Source organism: Phoenix dactylifera, unplaced genomic scaffold, assembly GCF_009389715.1.
Source record: "Phoenix dactylifera cultivar Barhee BC4 unplaced genomic scaffold, palm_55x_up_171113_PBpolish2nd_filt_p 000701F, whole genome shotgun sequence".
In the NCBI taxonomy this organism is placed as follows: domain Eukaryota; kingdom Viridiplantae; phylum Streptophyta; class Magnoliopsida; order Arecales; family Arecaceae; genus Phoenix; species Phoenix dactylifera.
In genome coordinates, this window is record NW_024068083.1 from 186,893 (window position 1) to 203,522 (window position 16,630).

General features: G+C 34.5%; 1 protein-coding gene across 2 annotated transcripts; it reads left to right on the forward strand.

Annotated features, from left to right (window-relative positions):
• Positions 1-3,121: 3,121 nt before the first annotated feature.
• Positions 3,122-16,427, forward strand: LOC120106947. Of its 2 annotated transcripts, none has more exons than XM_039120072.1 (3): positions 3,122-3,434; positions 11,639-11,684; positions 15,746-16,427. In XM_039120072.1, the coding sequence occupies exons 1-3, from the start codon at positions 3,240-3,242 to the stop codon at positions 16,057-16,059; spliced, it is 555 nt and encodes a 184-aa protein (XP_038976000.1). In that variant the 5' UTR covers positions 3,122-3,239; the 3' UTR covers positions 16,060-16,427. The 2 variants fall into 2 exon arrangements, with proteins under 2 accessions (XP_038976000.1, XP_038975999.1); XM_039120071.1 differs by having other exon boundaries at positions 3,124-3,434; positions 11,630-11,684.
• The last annotated feature ends 203 nt before the right edge of the window (positions 16,428-16,630 follow it).

Consider the following 16,630-nt stretch of genomic DNA (forward strand, 5'->3'; position numbering starts at 1 on the left):
CGAGGCATTCTTCTTATTCTCCACTCCAGCCATGTTCCTTTTCCTACTTGGTCTATTAGTAGGAGGAAAATAGATGCAAGAAATGAAAGTAAACCATGCCAATAAAAAAAAAAGGCAATTAAGGAAATTGACAGAGGCAGCAAGAACAAGGTAAAGTGATAGGAATGAGGTAATGACCATTTCAATTCCTTTTCTACATGCTACGGGAGTTTCCACCTATGTTACATCTCAGGTTGTTAACATCTACTAGATTTTTCCTTTGTTTTTTATTTTCAGAAATTTTTAAATCATAGCACAAAACGTTCATTAAATAAGAAGAAGGAAAGGTGATGAGAACAAGGTACCAAAAGTGCCCTCTTTCTTAAAATAAAAGAGAGAAGAAACTTATTTGCAGATACTTGGGATGCACCATCGAAGATTCAAACCTAGAATTTCTGATTGCTAAGAAGATGAGTCTCAAGTCTCGACATTAGGTTGAGGCCCAATTTGTACGATATAACCTGTTTTAATTTCTATTTTTACAGTTGTGAGACTTTTCGATTATCTTATTATTTTAACTATATTTGATATAGTTTTTCCATTCTACATCATTAAATAATAGCAACAGCATTTCAAATCTGAGTGGTTTGTCCTTGTCTCATGTGGGAATCACAACTAGGAACATCTCGGGGCTCTCTAACAAGTTTTGTCTTTCAGGAAACACATGGCAAAACAAAGGGTTGGATAAATTTTCCATTTTCAATATGGCCCCCGAAATAAATAAAGGAAAAATTCAGGTTCTAATCCATCCTTATGATGCTAGCCTCAAAGCATTTTCCATCTACCCATGAAATTAATAGATAGATAGTAAATATGAAAAGGAGTCTGAAGTGCTCATTATAAATTGATTGAGCATTCCAAGAATTTATCACACATCAATTATATAAGAAAGGAAGCTTAAACTCTTTTAATCTAATTTCTTTCTTAAGGTCCTAAAGTTATTATCACACCTTAGACCCAAAAATACATGACGAGTGATGTAGCAACCTACTAAATATGCGTAATGATAAATATAAACCGGTTAACCAGAATCCAACAACACAAATCGGGTAAATTTAAAATTTTCTGACTTCAAATAATCAGAATTAGCCACATGCCAATTCCAAATCCACAACTAACAATGTCATAACAGAATATTAAAGGAATTTATAAATAAGCTTATAAAACAATTTAAATCCTCAAGTTTCAACAAGTTCTACAAAACCACAATTTAATAAGAGTTCCAAGACAAAACTATGATGGTGGGTTGTGTCTAACTATATCTAGGACCTTTTACTATGCTCGCATCTCAATCACAATCCATTACTTTTGAAGTTTCGAGCTCTGAAAAAAAGAGAAAAGAAGGGTGAGCTAAATACTCACTAAGTAACAAAAAACCATAAATGGAGAGATTAAGCGAATACCATAAGAAATGACTTGTATAAAATTAATGATGCCCAAAACAAATTAGCACCATTAATAACAATAGGATTTTCATAATCAATAATTTGTATACAAATATATCCACATAAACAATATACAACCCATTTATCCCAACCCATATTTCACAGACAATTCTGAAGGGCAATTTATACATCAATTTTCAAAATCAATATATCCTTTATACAAATATTTCTAATGTATAATAAATCAATTTTTGAATCAATATCTCATATATAATTCCAGCAAGCAATTTATAAACTATTTTTGGAGCTAGTATTTCAATATTTATGATTACTTTACAACTCCAAGGTCCCAACTCTAATAAAGCTAGCCATCTCCTTGTTGAGTTTGGGATTTGCTCATTTAGTTTGAAAAACTATGTATCAACAAAAATCTTGAGAATATTAGGCAACCAATCACCTATGACATTGGCTCTATCATCAACAATCTATAAATAGCCATCATATTCATCAATTTATAATCTTTTTTATAACACAGGACTCTTCCTAATATTTATTCCAATTCAATACCACTAGTCCCCCCAAATCTTAACCAGAAAAAAAAATTTAACTCTTAGTTTGTTTGGAGCACCTAAATAGATAAAACATCTAATTTGAAGTAGGAAAAAAATCTAAATATATAAATTCTGAAATCCAACTTTTATCAAAACTCCCCTCAAAAGAAAACACTTCTATTTTAAAAAAAAAAAATCATCCCAACAAGAGCATGGTATAACTAGAATAGCCTCTTTGGTATGGGTTCAGATGATTATGGTGCACTTAGGATGCGAGAATTTTCTTTCATTAAAAAACTAGAAGCTGGTGAATGATTACTTCTTTAAGGCTTAAAGAGTTAAAGTCTCAAAACATATAACTTTCTCAAGGTCTGAATCATCCAATTATTCATTTTTGTCCAACATATTTTAGAAAAAAATATCTCAAGAAAAAGGGTAACCCCTTTTCTCTGGCTCTTCCATTGCATTATGTAGATTCTTTTCTTCTCAAAAAAAAAAGTGTAATAATAGTGAGTTGGATGCCATCATTATGAATTTGTGGAAAAGTATGATACTAGATGCTTTACCGCTATTTTTTTTATTAATTACATACTTATTTTTGAATGAAAAAATTATTCCTGCTTCATGTTTCTTTACTATTAAATAAGTTATTCTATGATTTATTTTATTTTATTTTATTTACTTGAAATATTTGTTGTTTCTTTCCAATACCTGCAAATTAATAAATTGTCCATCCAAACTCAAAAAAATTTGTTTAAGCTTTGTCAATCATAGTTTTAACCAAACCCATACACATATTTACTCAAGTTCAGAAATATTGGAACTCCGCATGTTTTTGAGATAAGCCTTAAAATATGGCTTGAAATTAGCTTGTTTTTAGTTGTATGAACTTTGTAGAGGCCATCTAGAGATTTAATTGAATTTATTTTTTCCATCAAGGTTTAATTCCCATGCCTACAAGAGTGTTGTAATGCATTAATTTTTTTGTTAATTATAAACCATATCAAAATTATCTATACAATTAATTTAATGAAAATTTAAAATTAACATAAAATTAATTAAACTAATGTTTTAGAAAGCTTTCTAATGCCCACGTGCAATGCACGTGGCAAAAAAAAAGCCTACATTCTAGTATCGGTGGCCTTTCTCGGTTCCGACGGGGCTTCTGGAACGACTCCAAGCCCTCCTGTTCGAACAGTATCAATTTATCGGCTCGCTGTCTCGGCTCCCACGCTGCCTTCCCCTCTCTGTCTCTACGCGAGACATGGAAGAACGCGGCAATCTCTCTCCAAACCAAAACGCCAACCCCAACCCTCCGAACCAGGAAGCGGGGGCGCCACCGGCGGCGGCGGCGGCTCCTCCGGCAAAGAAGAGGAAGCTGGAGGATGGGGGGTTCAGGAACACCCCCTACTACAAGATTCGCTCCTTGGTCCGAGATCTTCGCCCTTTGTTCCTCGAGGTGATCCATACTTTCTTCTTCTAAAATTTCGTTCTTTTAGCTTGTTCTTTCGCGGTTTGAGCATCTCTCGTGGTGTAGAGAAAATTCGTTTTCTGTAAATGAGGAGATGAGGCTCTGTCAAGACTGGTTCTTTCTTGTTCTTCTGTTGCTTTCTTGGGGCCGAATGGTTGCAGTGATCAATATCAAGGCTCCATTAGACAACATTTAATGTTATTTGTGCTTTTCAGGGGTTTCTTTTCAATATTCTTCTTAAACCCTAGGAAATTTTTCTTAACTATGACCAAGATTTTTTTTTTTTTGGTAAATGTCAACTGAGATTGGATCAATTCCCCTGACTAAGAGGAGCTCTTTAGGTATCTGCATACCCCATTTTGTTGCCGGATTTCAACTAGAATTTGTACCAGAAGAGCAAAATGGAGGTATTTACTCATCAATTTCCCAGAGTTTTGTAGTGGATGCGCAAGAATTTTAGATCAGATTAGTGTTGAATTGTAGAGTCAAAACATATCAATCAATACACTGTAATAAAAATACATTTAGCCGATCTGATGAAATGTAGAAGAGCCTCTGCTGATTAGAAAGAGGGAGAAAAGAAAAAGATTGAAGTTATTCTTGAAGGTTGAGAGGATCCAATATCTGGGTTTTGATTTCAGTTGAGAATAAGGGGCAATCGTCCAATTTTCTTCGACGATTCCATTTTCAAATATATATTGGGAATGATAAGACCAGTGCATGCTAGGAAGTTTCTTCATGGTTTGATGTCCTTCTGCAAAACATTGCAACCTTGATCTCCATCAAGTTTTGGAGATTGAACAAGTCTAAATGGAGTTCAAATTATGCTGGAGCTTGATATAAATGCAAACGAAGTTCTTCAATATCAAAAATATCAATGAGACATTTTGTCGAAGATTATTAAATTTTAGGGTTCAGGGGTTCTTTTAGTTTTCCAAAAAAATTGGTATGAAAAAGCCTTAAAAGAAATAGTAGATATGCTTTAGGGATGAAATAAGTTAGTTGTAGTTTTCCTGAGCAAACAAAAAGGAAAAGAGAAAATAAAAATAAGTTGGTTGTGGTATCAACGTAGAAGTAGATATATACATATCTTTTAGTTGTTTACATATTAAGACGTTACCTTAACCCATGTTTCTTTTGTTTATATTTTTTTGCCAAATTATATTGTTATCATCCTTGAAATCTGGTTAATTGAGATGATTAGGCTTTGATTTTGGGTTATTTTTTCTTTTATTTGCTTAATAATAGGCCACACATTTTGAAAAATCTTCTGAATAGTTCTATCAAGGAGTAAGAAATGTAATAACTAGTTGTATTGGAAAAGCAACAAATAGATAATTTTGCTAGTGTTTTAGCCTTCCAAGAAAAAGCAAGTTTGGTGTCCTTTTCTCTTTCTGGCAGATATAAGTAAAATTTTATATTGTTTTTTTTCTTTTTTTCACATTTTTCTTCCTTTGTGAAAATTTTGGCTTGGGAGTGCCCCTTTGGTCGTGAACTCAATCTCATTCAAAAACTTTTGTAAAACTTGAAATTAATTTCATATATTTGGTGATTTCTCAGAAAATCAGATTCTTCTTGTGCAAGTATGATTTCATTACGACTGCAAAGGCCATGAGTTCTTCTTGTGCGAGTTTCTTGAGACATTTATTTCTCAATATAAAGCGTGTTATAATGATTTTTGCAGATAAATGGTGTTACTATTCTTTCCTTCGTAATTACACTTTTGATGTATTCCTATGTTGTAATTTCTCCAACATATGATTGAGCCAATGAGCAAAAGGAGTTCGAGTTTGAAATAGCTGCCACTTATTCTCCATCAACCTTTGCTAGCCTTTACATAAGTAAAAATTTTGCTATGAAGCACTCGAACCACAATTTCTTTCCTAAATCCTTTAGCAACTTTACCTAGTTGTTTGTATAGATGATTTGCAACCATAAATCTTATTTAACACATAAATTTGCCTCAAATATAAGTTTCCCTAGACATTTAATTAATAAAATTAATCAAGTTTCTTATTTACTTGTCTATCAAATTACAAACATCATGGTGCACCCATATTTCTTCCAACATGCTTATTAGATGGTCAAAAGTTCCGATATAGTCTTCCATTTCCCTTGTGAAAAGGCCTCCTTATAGAAGATATCAAGGAGGCTTAAGCCATGCCTCACCCTTATGGTTTCATTGCTATGTGAAAATTCTTAGAATTGGTTGTGGTAAAAGGTTTCCCAAATTCATATAGTTTGTCATACTATTTCTTGGATAGCTTTCCTCTTTTTTGTTGCTGCTATTTGGTCATTGCGGTTTCAATGGTCAACACTTTATCTTGATCCACTGGGCTCTTCTGGATCTCGCATTGTGTATCTTTATAGGTCATTGGTGCATCCTTTCAGGTAGAATCATCAAAGTTGATCACCTCTTGCTTGTGAGAAGTCTATATTATTGGTAATGAGGATCGGACCAAGAGATGAGCCTTTGTTTCATTCCTACTTTATTAGGCAAAAGGAAGGACTAGTTGTAGCAGATGTAAATAAATAACTAGCTGTGGACAAATCATGATGAACCATCTTTTGTCTTGAGTAAGGAGCCAGATAAAGAGGCCAATCTATGGAATTCAATTTTAAGGGTGAACATAGGGAATTCAAAGGTTTTTTTCCTGATAATCACATCATCATTAACCTACTGCTAGAGAATCAAGAAGATTCCAAATGATTAGGTGGAGATTCGACATAACATTATTGGTAAGAATGGAGTTGATATAGATGTTACCATTCAAGTATCCAAGAACTATCTTAATGCTTTTCCTAAAAGCTGTAAATGTCAAGCAGTAAATTGATCAAAAAGTTTATGTATTGTATTGAGGAGTTTGATATCTTGCTACCTTGTTTTCTTGTGATAGGAGATTTACAGTGTAGTATAATTGTAGCTATTTTGGACTCGAATAAATTATGTAAAACATGTTTATTATGGAGATGAAAATACTGAAGAACAATGAACAAGCTGGTTTATATGTTGCAGAAGGTTCAGATTGTACTAGTGGAACATTTGGGGATGTGTCAACAAAAATATGCTATTATGCATGCTTGATCTTCAACAATAGCTAACTTGCCTAGTGCACTTGGGCTTGTTGAATTGTTAACTTTGGTTAATCTGGTATGTTGAATGATATCACAATTATACCTTCTATTTCCTTGGTGATAATCATGTCTTTGAAATGCCACAAAAAATTCAAGAGGATTTTGTTGAAAGGCCCCAATAAGATGTAAATATAATTGAGGTGGAAGATTAAATCACATCAAGGGATCATGATGACGATTTAGGCCCCATTTGGGGGAGCTTTTGGAGGGCCAAAAAGCACTTTCTAGCTCTCCAAAAGCACTTGTGGATGAAAAAAAGCGTTTGGTAAAAATTTCGGAAAGTTGTTTTAGCTTTTTCAGAAAGTTAAAAACAGCTATTTGGGAGAAGCTCCATTTTGGAGCTTTCCAAAAAAGCTGTTTTGAGTTTCGTCGGAAAGCTGTTTTTTTGACCAAAATATCTATAACAAAATATAATAATTACATACTTTGTCTCTTTATAAACCTAAAAATCTGATGGAGCCCTAATAAAGAACCCTAGCCGTAGATCAGATTTCCTTCCATGCAAAAAATGGTATTTTTGTTTTCTATTATTATTTTATACCTTTATTATTGTATTATACTATAAATATAATATTATATTACATTATATCATAATACATTAATATGTTATGTTAAATAATTTAATATTATGTTATATTACGAAAAATTAATTTACACTAATAATTATAATATTTTATACCTTTATTATTGTATTATACTATAAATATAATATTATATTACATTATATATAATACATTAATATGTATGTTAAATAATTTAATATTATATTATATTATATCATAATACATTAATATGTTATGTTAAATAATTTAAAATTATATTAAATTATTATGCTATAGTATACAATGTTATATTAGCATATTATAATAATATTATATTATATTATAGTAATATTATACTATATCATATATTTATATATTAATATATGTTATATTTTATTATGCTCTGTTGTATGATACTATGCAATGTCTTTTATGGTAATTTTGTCATACAAAAGTACTTTCTCAGTTTGTTTACCAAACACATATTAAAGTGCCATAGCACTTTAGAAATATAGTTACCAAACAGCAAACAGCTTTTTATAAAAGCTCTACTTCAGAAAGCTCTACTTCCAACAGCTCTACTTTCAAAAGCTCTACTGCCAACAGCTCCCCCAAACAAGGTCTTAGACATTTAGCCGCAAGGAGCAATTCTAACTTTCATGTTAAGGGAGTTGATAAATAGATACACAACATTGTGTGTAGCGTGTACTATATGCATAGGGCTTGTAACATTGAAGATAGAACTAAATAAGAATGCTTGGCTAATGAGGGTCCATAAAACTGACACCAAACGGTTGGGGTGATGGAAGCCTCTAAAATGTAGCATCCAGTGAGATGGTTGACAGAAGACAAAAAATTTTGTTTGTTGACACCAAAGAAGGATGCCCCTGTCATATCTTCACCGCGAGCTTTCCTATCAGCAAGATGACAGCAAAACATCATTATGTTTTAGCTTGTTTTAATAGCAATGCTTATGTGGTTTCAGTTTCATTTCAATTAGAACAAGGTAAGAGATGGGTGGAAAACCATTTAAATTCAAGGGTGGGTCATATAAGCGGTCAACATCATTGAAGTTGTCTTCAATATTTTTGAGGCTAATGAACCAAGATTTGGAGATATTTGTTGGGAGGTTTTTGTAGTATAATTAGTTGACATTGTGGGTTGTAACATGGATGTTGAGCAGCACATTTAACATTTTTGGCAGGTGTTTGAGTCTTGACAAATTTAAAAATGATGTGATACCATGACTGACAGTTTGATTTTCCTGCACTTGGTCATATCTTTGTGGAATTCAAGGTGGACCAGGATACAGCCAAAGCTATTCTTAGTTGCCCTGATCATAATGTGAGAAGAATATCTGGATTAGTAGCCTTTACAGATTACTTTTCTCTGCTATTTGAATTGCTATTTCACTGATTTTTTGGATGGAGTTACTTAAATTAAGGATGCTGAGAAGTGTATCATGTTGGTTAAGAAGGTGAATCAGCACAGAATTAGCGATTTGGATATGTTTTTGTGGACTAGCTACCTGCCTTATTTACTCAATCTTGTTGGCAGAGTCTTGTGTTTTATACTACAATATACACTATCTCTGGCAGCAGTGCCTCATAACACTGGTACCTTTTTGGTGATCTACCACATATGCTAGTGAAGATTGGGGATGGGACTGATGGAGCAGTAATAGTGACTCTGATCTGTGTCTTCTGAATTATATTTTGACTCACCACCATATATTTTTACATATAGAGCAGTGTGGTTACTTGTTAGCATTATTATCTTAGTACATTTTTGCATATATAACTTGTGATACCCAATATCAGGGTCCGGTCCATTTGACTGCCCCCCCCCCCCCCCCCCCCCCCCCAAAAAAAAAAAGGAATGCACGTGCTGCGCATGTGTGCGAAGAGTGAAGAGACTCCCAATGGGAGTTTTCTTCCTCCTTGAGATCGTCAAATGGAATCCGACTCTGGGTCGGATTTCAGTCACGACCAAGGCTATTTAGAGCCCCTTCCTGGTCCCTCTTCCACTTATCGGAGATTTGCAGCCTCGATTGGAGCTTCTTGTTAGAGGATTTCTTCGAATTTGTTTTCGACCGTTGAGCGTCATTTGCATTGTGGCCATTGCCAAACGCCGCCAGAAATCGGGTAAGGACCCAGTCTCCTTTGATCTACTCATCTTCTCATTCTTCCAAACTATTTGGAGCTCCGATGCCGACTAGTGATCGCTGGATTTTGGCCGAAAATGGGCACAACCCTGTTTCTCCTATTTTGATCGACCAACCTCTTTTTTTCTTGTTTTCGGCTAGTTCCGCTGCCGACGTTGTTGCCAGGGGCTCCCTCTAGTTTCCCACAGTGGCTTATGGCCATGGCCAAAGTTCCGACTGTCGGAATGCCTCTATTCCATGATTTAAGGGGTTGGAACTCTTGTTTTGTTCCATTTTGGTGCTGTCGGCCACTAGTCACTGCTGGCCGCTTGTTGGCCGGTCGTGTCTCTCCGGAGCTCAGGCACCATTGTAGCCATCCTTCCTTCCTCTTTCTCTCTTGGCTAGAGAGAGACTCTGCTTTCTCTTCCTCTATTCTTTCTCTTGTTTCTCTCTACTGAACTTTCTCTTTCTGCTCTCTCTAGAGATGTTAGATCTAGTATGGTACTTCTCTTAGTATTTTTGGATCAACCCTGGTGAAGGACCTTGATCCATGGTCGTCGAGCGGAGCGCCAGCCCCACCTTGGCCCTTTTCGAATACTGTTAGAGTTGGTCAACCCCGATCTTTATTGAACTACCTTTACCTAAGTTTGAGTATGATCAGATGAATTTTTCTTTGATCAAACCGACTGGGGTGTTGGACACTTTTGCTTAGTAAGCCTTAGGAGGGTACCGGAACTTCGAATTTTATTCTTAAAGTAATCATGATTATGTTTTAATAAAATAATAATACAATTTTGGATATTATGTTCTTAAGGAGGATTTCATGATTAGTTGGATTGTCTACTCATTGTTCGTGCAAGGTAAGTAATGATCTATCTTTTCTAGATTTTTCATTTATATAATTTTACTTTTACATCAAAGAAATTGTTAACCGATTTATATGTGATTTATGAATTTTACGAGATGATGTTTTGAATGAAAAATAGATATGTAATTTGAAGTAATATTTTTTAGATTATTGATATATTGTTTACTGATCTTATATCGTATATGCATATTTTGCTCGAATTATGATATATATGTTATTTGTAAAAAGAACTTGACATATATCATATTTGAACTCTCAGCCTAACTAAGTTTTAGACCCTGCCAATTGGGGGTTATGCATTGGCACTTTGATTATTATTGAGCTCATTGATTCTGCTTCTGGCCCTGCCACTGGATATACATATGATATTTTGGTCTCCTCCGCAAGATATAAGTATGGTTCTATTTCTAACCTAGCTATAGAGTATAAGTGTGGCCATAGTGCTGTCGAGTTGAATGTAATTTATTACGAATGGAAAGTATGATTATGTATACCAATATTTGAAAGAAATTAGTTTTACTGACTTTATGCTTGAAAGGGAATTGATTATATTTTAATACTAATTTATTGTAATTTGTATTTATAGTTTATATTATTTTATGAGATATTTAGTTAAGGTATTCATTACTTATTGGGCTGCCGAGCTCATGATCCCTTCTTTTCTTCAGAGATGCAGATACTTAGTTTTGAATGCAGATCTTACTATAAGAGTGAGACTATAAGCGAGATTCGACAATATCTACATAATATAGAATTAGTGTTATTATAATCTTTGTATCGGGTTATTATTTAAGGTTGAATTGGTGTAAAATTTTTTATTATTTGTTAGTTCGATTTGGTAGTTAATTCAATTATGGCTTATAATTATTTAAATTATTTCTGCTGCGATGTTTATGATATCATGATGAGATGCCTTGCATATTTGTGGGGAGAGTTCCTTATGAGTATGCGGCGGTTGCCACGACCCCTGGCGCGTGATCTCGGGTCGGAGGAGTGACATAATTGAAATGAGATTGTGCTAAATTTATTGATATAACATAAATAATCTTACATATATGACTGGAAGCTCGGTTCGTGAGAGTATATTCATATTTCATTTTTGAAATTTCAGTCATATAACAAGTAGGAAAACAACTTATGCATTTGATGTGTAGTTTGTATTTCAAGTTTGATGTTGAACTATTCAGAATCTTGAAGCTTGTTTTTCTAAGAGTAACACCGTGATGTTTTCGTAACCACTTTTGTTTACTTTCCTCTACAATCATTTTAATACTGTTTGTGCATCTTCTTGAGGATTTTTATCTTGTTGACTGCTTCAATTAACTATTTCCATATAGATTGATGAATTTTGTTTTCAACTTGGAATTGCTTGTTCCTACAATGGTTATAGAGTACATAAAAGTTGAAAATGTTGCATCATCTCAAAAGTTGTATTTGAAATTTCAGCATCCACATGAAATTTACTCTGCTAATCCTATTGTTTTATTTTGTAAAGCTTCTCCAGACCCCTGACTTCCGGAACAGCAAAGCAGCTCATGACATTCGAAACCGTAAGTTCCAGGTTATACAAGCTATATGTACCTGCAGAAAAAAGTTATTCAAGTACTAACCATGTGCTAGAGATTCTTTAAGATGTTCCTACTAGTATATATAATTTATTCTATTTTTCACTTATCAAGTGCCTCAAGTAATAGGATTCATGAGCATATTGTTCTAGATTGGTAGGCTTCTTGTTGCACCTTTTATTTTTTTTTTAATTGATGAAATCTGTGTTCTCACATTCTTGATTAGTCTGTAGTCATTAAGAAAGTCATGGCATTATAAATAGTAAAACAGTTTACAATGCAACATATTGAGATCATAATATGTTGTGCAATGGCAGATGGGCGTAGGTTAAGATTTGACAACCCTCTGAATCACCTTGATCCTTGAGTGTGATTCATGAAGGGCTCTGTTCTCACATTTAAAGGAGGTATTACATCAGAACCAATGGAAGTTAACTTTTGAGGTGAATGCATACATATTAAAAGTCAGAGATATTACAAAAACTTTTGAGTGAAATTTACCGATGCATGCTCACATATTTTAAGCTCGCTCTGCATCTAACCAAATATTCTAATAGTAGAATTCTTATTGACAGATGCTCTAAATTGCGACAAACGGATGAATAATATCCCATTTAAGAATGGGGAGTGGGTTGAATCAAATTAGCACATTTCTTGTAGTCATGCATGAAATGATTCCACAAAATTAGTTGAAACCTGCAAGTAAAAAGTGAAAACTGTTTTAATATCTTGGAGATACGTGCTTAATTACATAAGATGGAGTCCCATTATATGTATAAATGAGACAAGATATTCTTTTTAACATCTTAGGAGTTAGCGAGTTGTTCTAACTGCTTTTAAATCAATTTTCTGGGTCTTCGGTTGCAAATGCTATTGCCTCGACTTCTCTCGCATCCACCCAAATATAAGATGATTCAGCATGTGTTCCCAAGTTGAAATATACTGGCATATCAGACAATTGAATTCACAATGAATTACATGCATATTTTGATTATTGAGTTGTCAATCCTGGAGAGACTTGTAAATGATACAAGAAACAGAAAATATGATAGCCATGAGCAATCAATGATAAAAGAAGTTATTTTCTTCTTGTTATATCTTTTTTTAACAAATATTCTTTTTTTGCATTAATAGAGTATGTTTTGTCTGGATTTCCCCAAATCATGATTTCTTGCTTTTGCTGAGTTGTTTAGCTATAATTTTGATGCCTGCGTATATGCAAAATTAACTAGAAAGTATTTGAGAAACTTATAAAATTCTATCTTTTCTATTAATGTCCATGAACCTCACGGATGGAATGCAGACCTTTCCAAATCTCTTTGCCATCTCATAATCGCTAAGGTTAAATAAAATGTTTGCCACCTACTATGTCATCGTTAACTTTTTCATATCGACAATATCCTTTGGGTACATTGGAATCCATATCAGCTTCCAAATTGGTACCAACACTTATCCTCAAACTATTTTTCCATACGCAATAGACACATCTACAAATAGCTTCCTACTGATAACTAATGCCCCTTGACAAACCATTTTCTCCCACTTTAGTGCTATTTCTATTTAATCTTACACACGAATTTCCAATACAAATGCACCATCTCCATGTTTGTGGGTCTTTTTTCTTCAGTTTGGCCATACACATGTCTATGCCTAGATAGATAAAGCTTCCTTCCATGATTGCCGCTGCAATAAACTTGTGGCACTTATATTTTTCATATTGACTTTGTCATATCTTGATATGAATTATATGCTTTCGTTATATCTTGATGCAAATTAACTGCTATGCTGTCAGCACATATCGGCACTTGGAGTTATTGTATTGCTAAGGTGCCGTTTGGCATCACCTTTATTTTTCTTATTTTCAGAAATAGAAAAACAGAAAATTTGTCTCTATTTTATTTTTAAATTTTTAAGAATATAAACATGTTTTGTATAGTCAATTATTGTTAGAAGCATAAACATGATGATGGTGGCCGGATGGCGATAGTGGTGGCGGAGACAGTGGAGGCCGTAAGTGGTAGCAATGGTGGCAAGGGTGCTAACGATGCCGTGAGTGATGAGGGTGGTGAGGGCATGGAGTTGATGGTGTGGCAGAGATGGTGGTGGTAGTGATGGTGTGGCGGAGGTGCTAGTGGCAACGATGGTGGTAGCGCCTGTCAACGATGGTGGTGTGGAACCAATGGCGGTGGCAGTGGCTGCAATGTTGTGGTGGTGGAGACCGCAGTAGCGGCGAAATTAATGGTAGAGACGATGGCAGTGGTGGTGGTAGCGATAATGGCGATGGTGAAGGTGGTGATTAAAAACATGAGTTGCTTGTTTTTAAAAATACTGGAAGTAAGAATTTCTTACTTTCATTTTTCTAGAAATAATGAAAATAATTTTTGAAAATATAAAAATAAAAATAATAGCATGGCACATTTTTTTTGCCTCAATTTCTGTTATTTTGTTTTTAAAAATATCTTTGCCTCTGTTTCTGTAATTTTGTTTTTAAAAATAAAAAATAAAAAATTAAAATGATGCCAAAATTTCTTAATAGAGAAGAAGTTAAGTTCATTAGTTTGGTCTCCAAACGATAAACAGGGACAAAAAATTTGAGATGTTGTTGAATTGATAATTTAATTTCAAGGAGCCTTAGGAATGAATCTGAGGAAGAATTTAAACCTCATGTGAAGAAAATTCTTGTTTTATTAAATAGGTAAACACCATAGATGGGATATTCATATCCTCTTGGTCCCGGTAGATTCGATAGCTCATGATTTGTATGTAACCTACATAGAGACTTAAATTAGGATTAGTGGGGAGCCCAACTGGGTTGATAAGGGAGGAGCTCATTTTGAAAGACAAGAGCCAGGTTTAGCTGCTCTTCCTCTCTCCTTTCTTTATCTTATTCTTCTTTCTTCCTTCCTCTACTTAGATTTCTCTTCTGCACTCTCCATGTCTCGCCTATTCTTATTTACCTTCTTTGATCATTGTATGATCTTATATTGCAGTGACCTATCTACATATGCTGCTTTTTATTTAAAATTTCAAATTGGTTTTAGAGATCATAAGTAATTGGATCATGGAACTTATGTCCTTCCTCTATTTCATTCACTCTACCAATATTTCGTTATTGATTCTATTGAAGTATGAATTATAACTTTTTTGCGGACTCCAAACATAAGATTTACTAACCTTTATCAACAAGAAACCTTCATATAGTCCCATATAGTATTGAGATCTAGTTTCTTAACATGCCAAAAACAGTTGGAACTAATTTGCATCTTTAGAAACTCTCCATTTGCAAATATTACTCAAAAGACATGTCTTCTACCTTGTTCTTGGTGGTAGAAGAATCAAATGATGTCTTCGCTCAAACTGTAGTTCCCTAACCTGCAGGTCCACCCATGCTCGAGCAAGCCACTCCCAAGTGATCCTCCATACTTTTGGTACTAGAGCAAAGGTACCTGCTCTGTTTGTCATCCTTTTATTCATCCAAAGACCCCCTTCCCTCCTTCAAACAAAAAAAGAAAAGAAAAGAAAACTTATTTAAACACCCTTTTCATAATTTTCTCTTTTATATAATGCTACATAATGCGATCCCATACCCAATCAAACAATACTATGTCCCTACACGTTGGTAATGAAGCGGCTTCATGGCTGATCAATGGACTTGGTCTTTTCCATTTCATTTCAAACTTGCTGCAGGATAGATTTTTCTTTACTTTTGGACAGTGGCCGCTGGTTCTATCTGTTACTGAAAGATTATTGCTGGATTTTGTTGTAATGTTAATGGGCAGCTAGTGACCTGCAACATTACTGTTTGATTCCAGCTCATGACTTTTTAAAACAATTCTTTTTTTTTATTAATAACTGAACCTTTTGAACTCATTGTGATATTAGGATTTTACATTCTCGTTTTTGGCATAATTCACACACCTTGCGGTAACTTGCATTGCTGTCTGTTGGTAAGCTGCATATATAGTAATTTCGTGCTTTTAGCATTACAGCTCGCGCATGATGTCTGACATTTGTATATTCTTTTCTTCTTGTCATTTCATTGATAGAGATGAAGATTATGTTGGAATTGTTAAAGCAACTGAATACTGATATAACAGCAGAGGAAGAAAAGAGGGCAGCACAAACTCAAACTGGTGAGGCACCTAATGTATCGGACAATATCATGGCACAGAAAAGACCTCAAGGAGCAAAGGTTACGGAGGTAACAGAATTTGCAAAGCAACTGGAAGAAGTGGTTCAGGAGACTTACATGATTGGTGGATCTCCAGTTGGTTGGAACTTTCTTGTTTACCCTGGAAGTAAACCACTTTATTATGGTGTAACAAAAGCCAATGTTCTGGCACGCCGAGCTGCCAAGTAAAATGCAATCTGATGTCAGTTTCAAACTTTGATGAGAGAATCTGGAACTCACCAGCTTGCACGAACCAGGCAAATCAAGTAACCAACTGCTGAAAGCCTGAAATCAGTGGGATATAGAAACTCGAGGGATGATGTCATGTGTCTGTCAAATTTGGGGAGTTGTAGTTAGTCTTCAATCATGAAGAATCATATCATATTTATGCCTTCTCTGTACTTTTGGCATTTTAAGAGAGTCAAAGAAGGCATCCCTTCCTCTGTCTTATGTAACCCTCTCATGTACTTCATGCGAACCTGTAAAATGTTGATACTATGATACTGAGTTTGCATCATTCCAACTTTTATTAGAACGTGGTTTCAAATTTTGGTTCATATGCAGCTGGTTTATGTGGTAGCATGAACTGTGGGAAATCTGGATATGCATGATAAATATAAACTGGTGCTTGTAATATCGTATATTTGTACCCGGAGTCAGGTGTGAGCCTTTTTTCCCATGTAGCAGCTGGAGTTTCAGTTTGTTCGACGGATGTTTGAGCTTGTTAATGCAGGTCTTTTGCGAGGGGCTTCCATCAGGA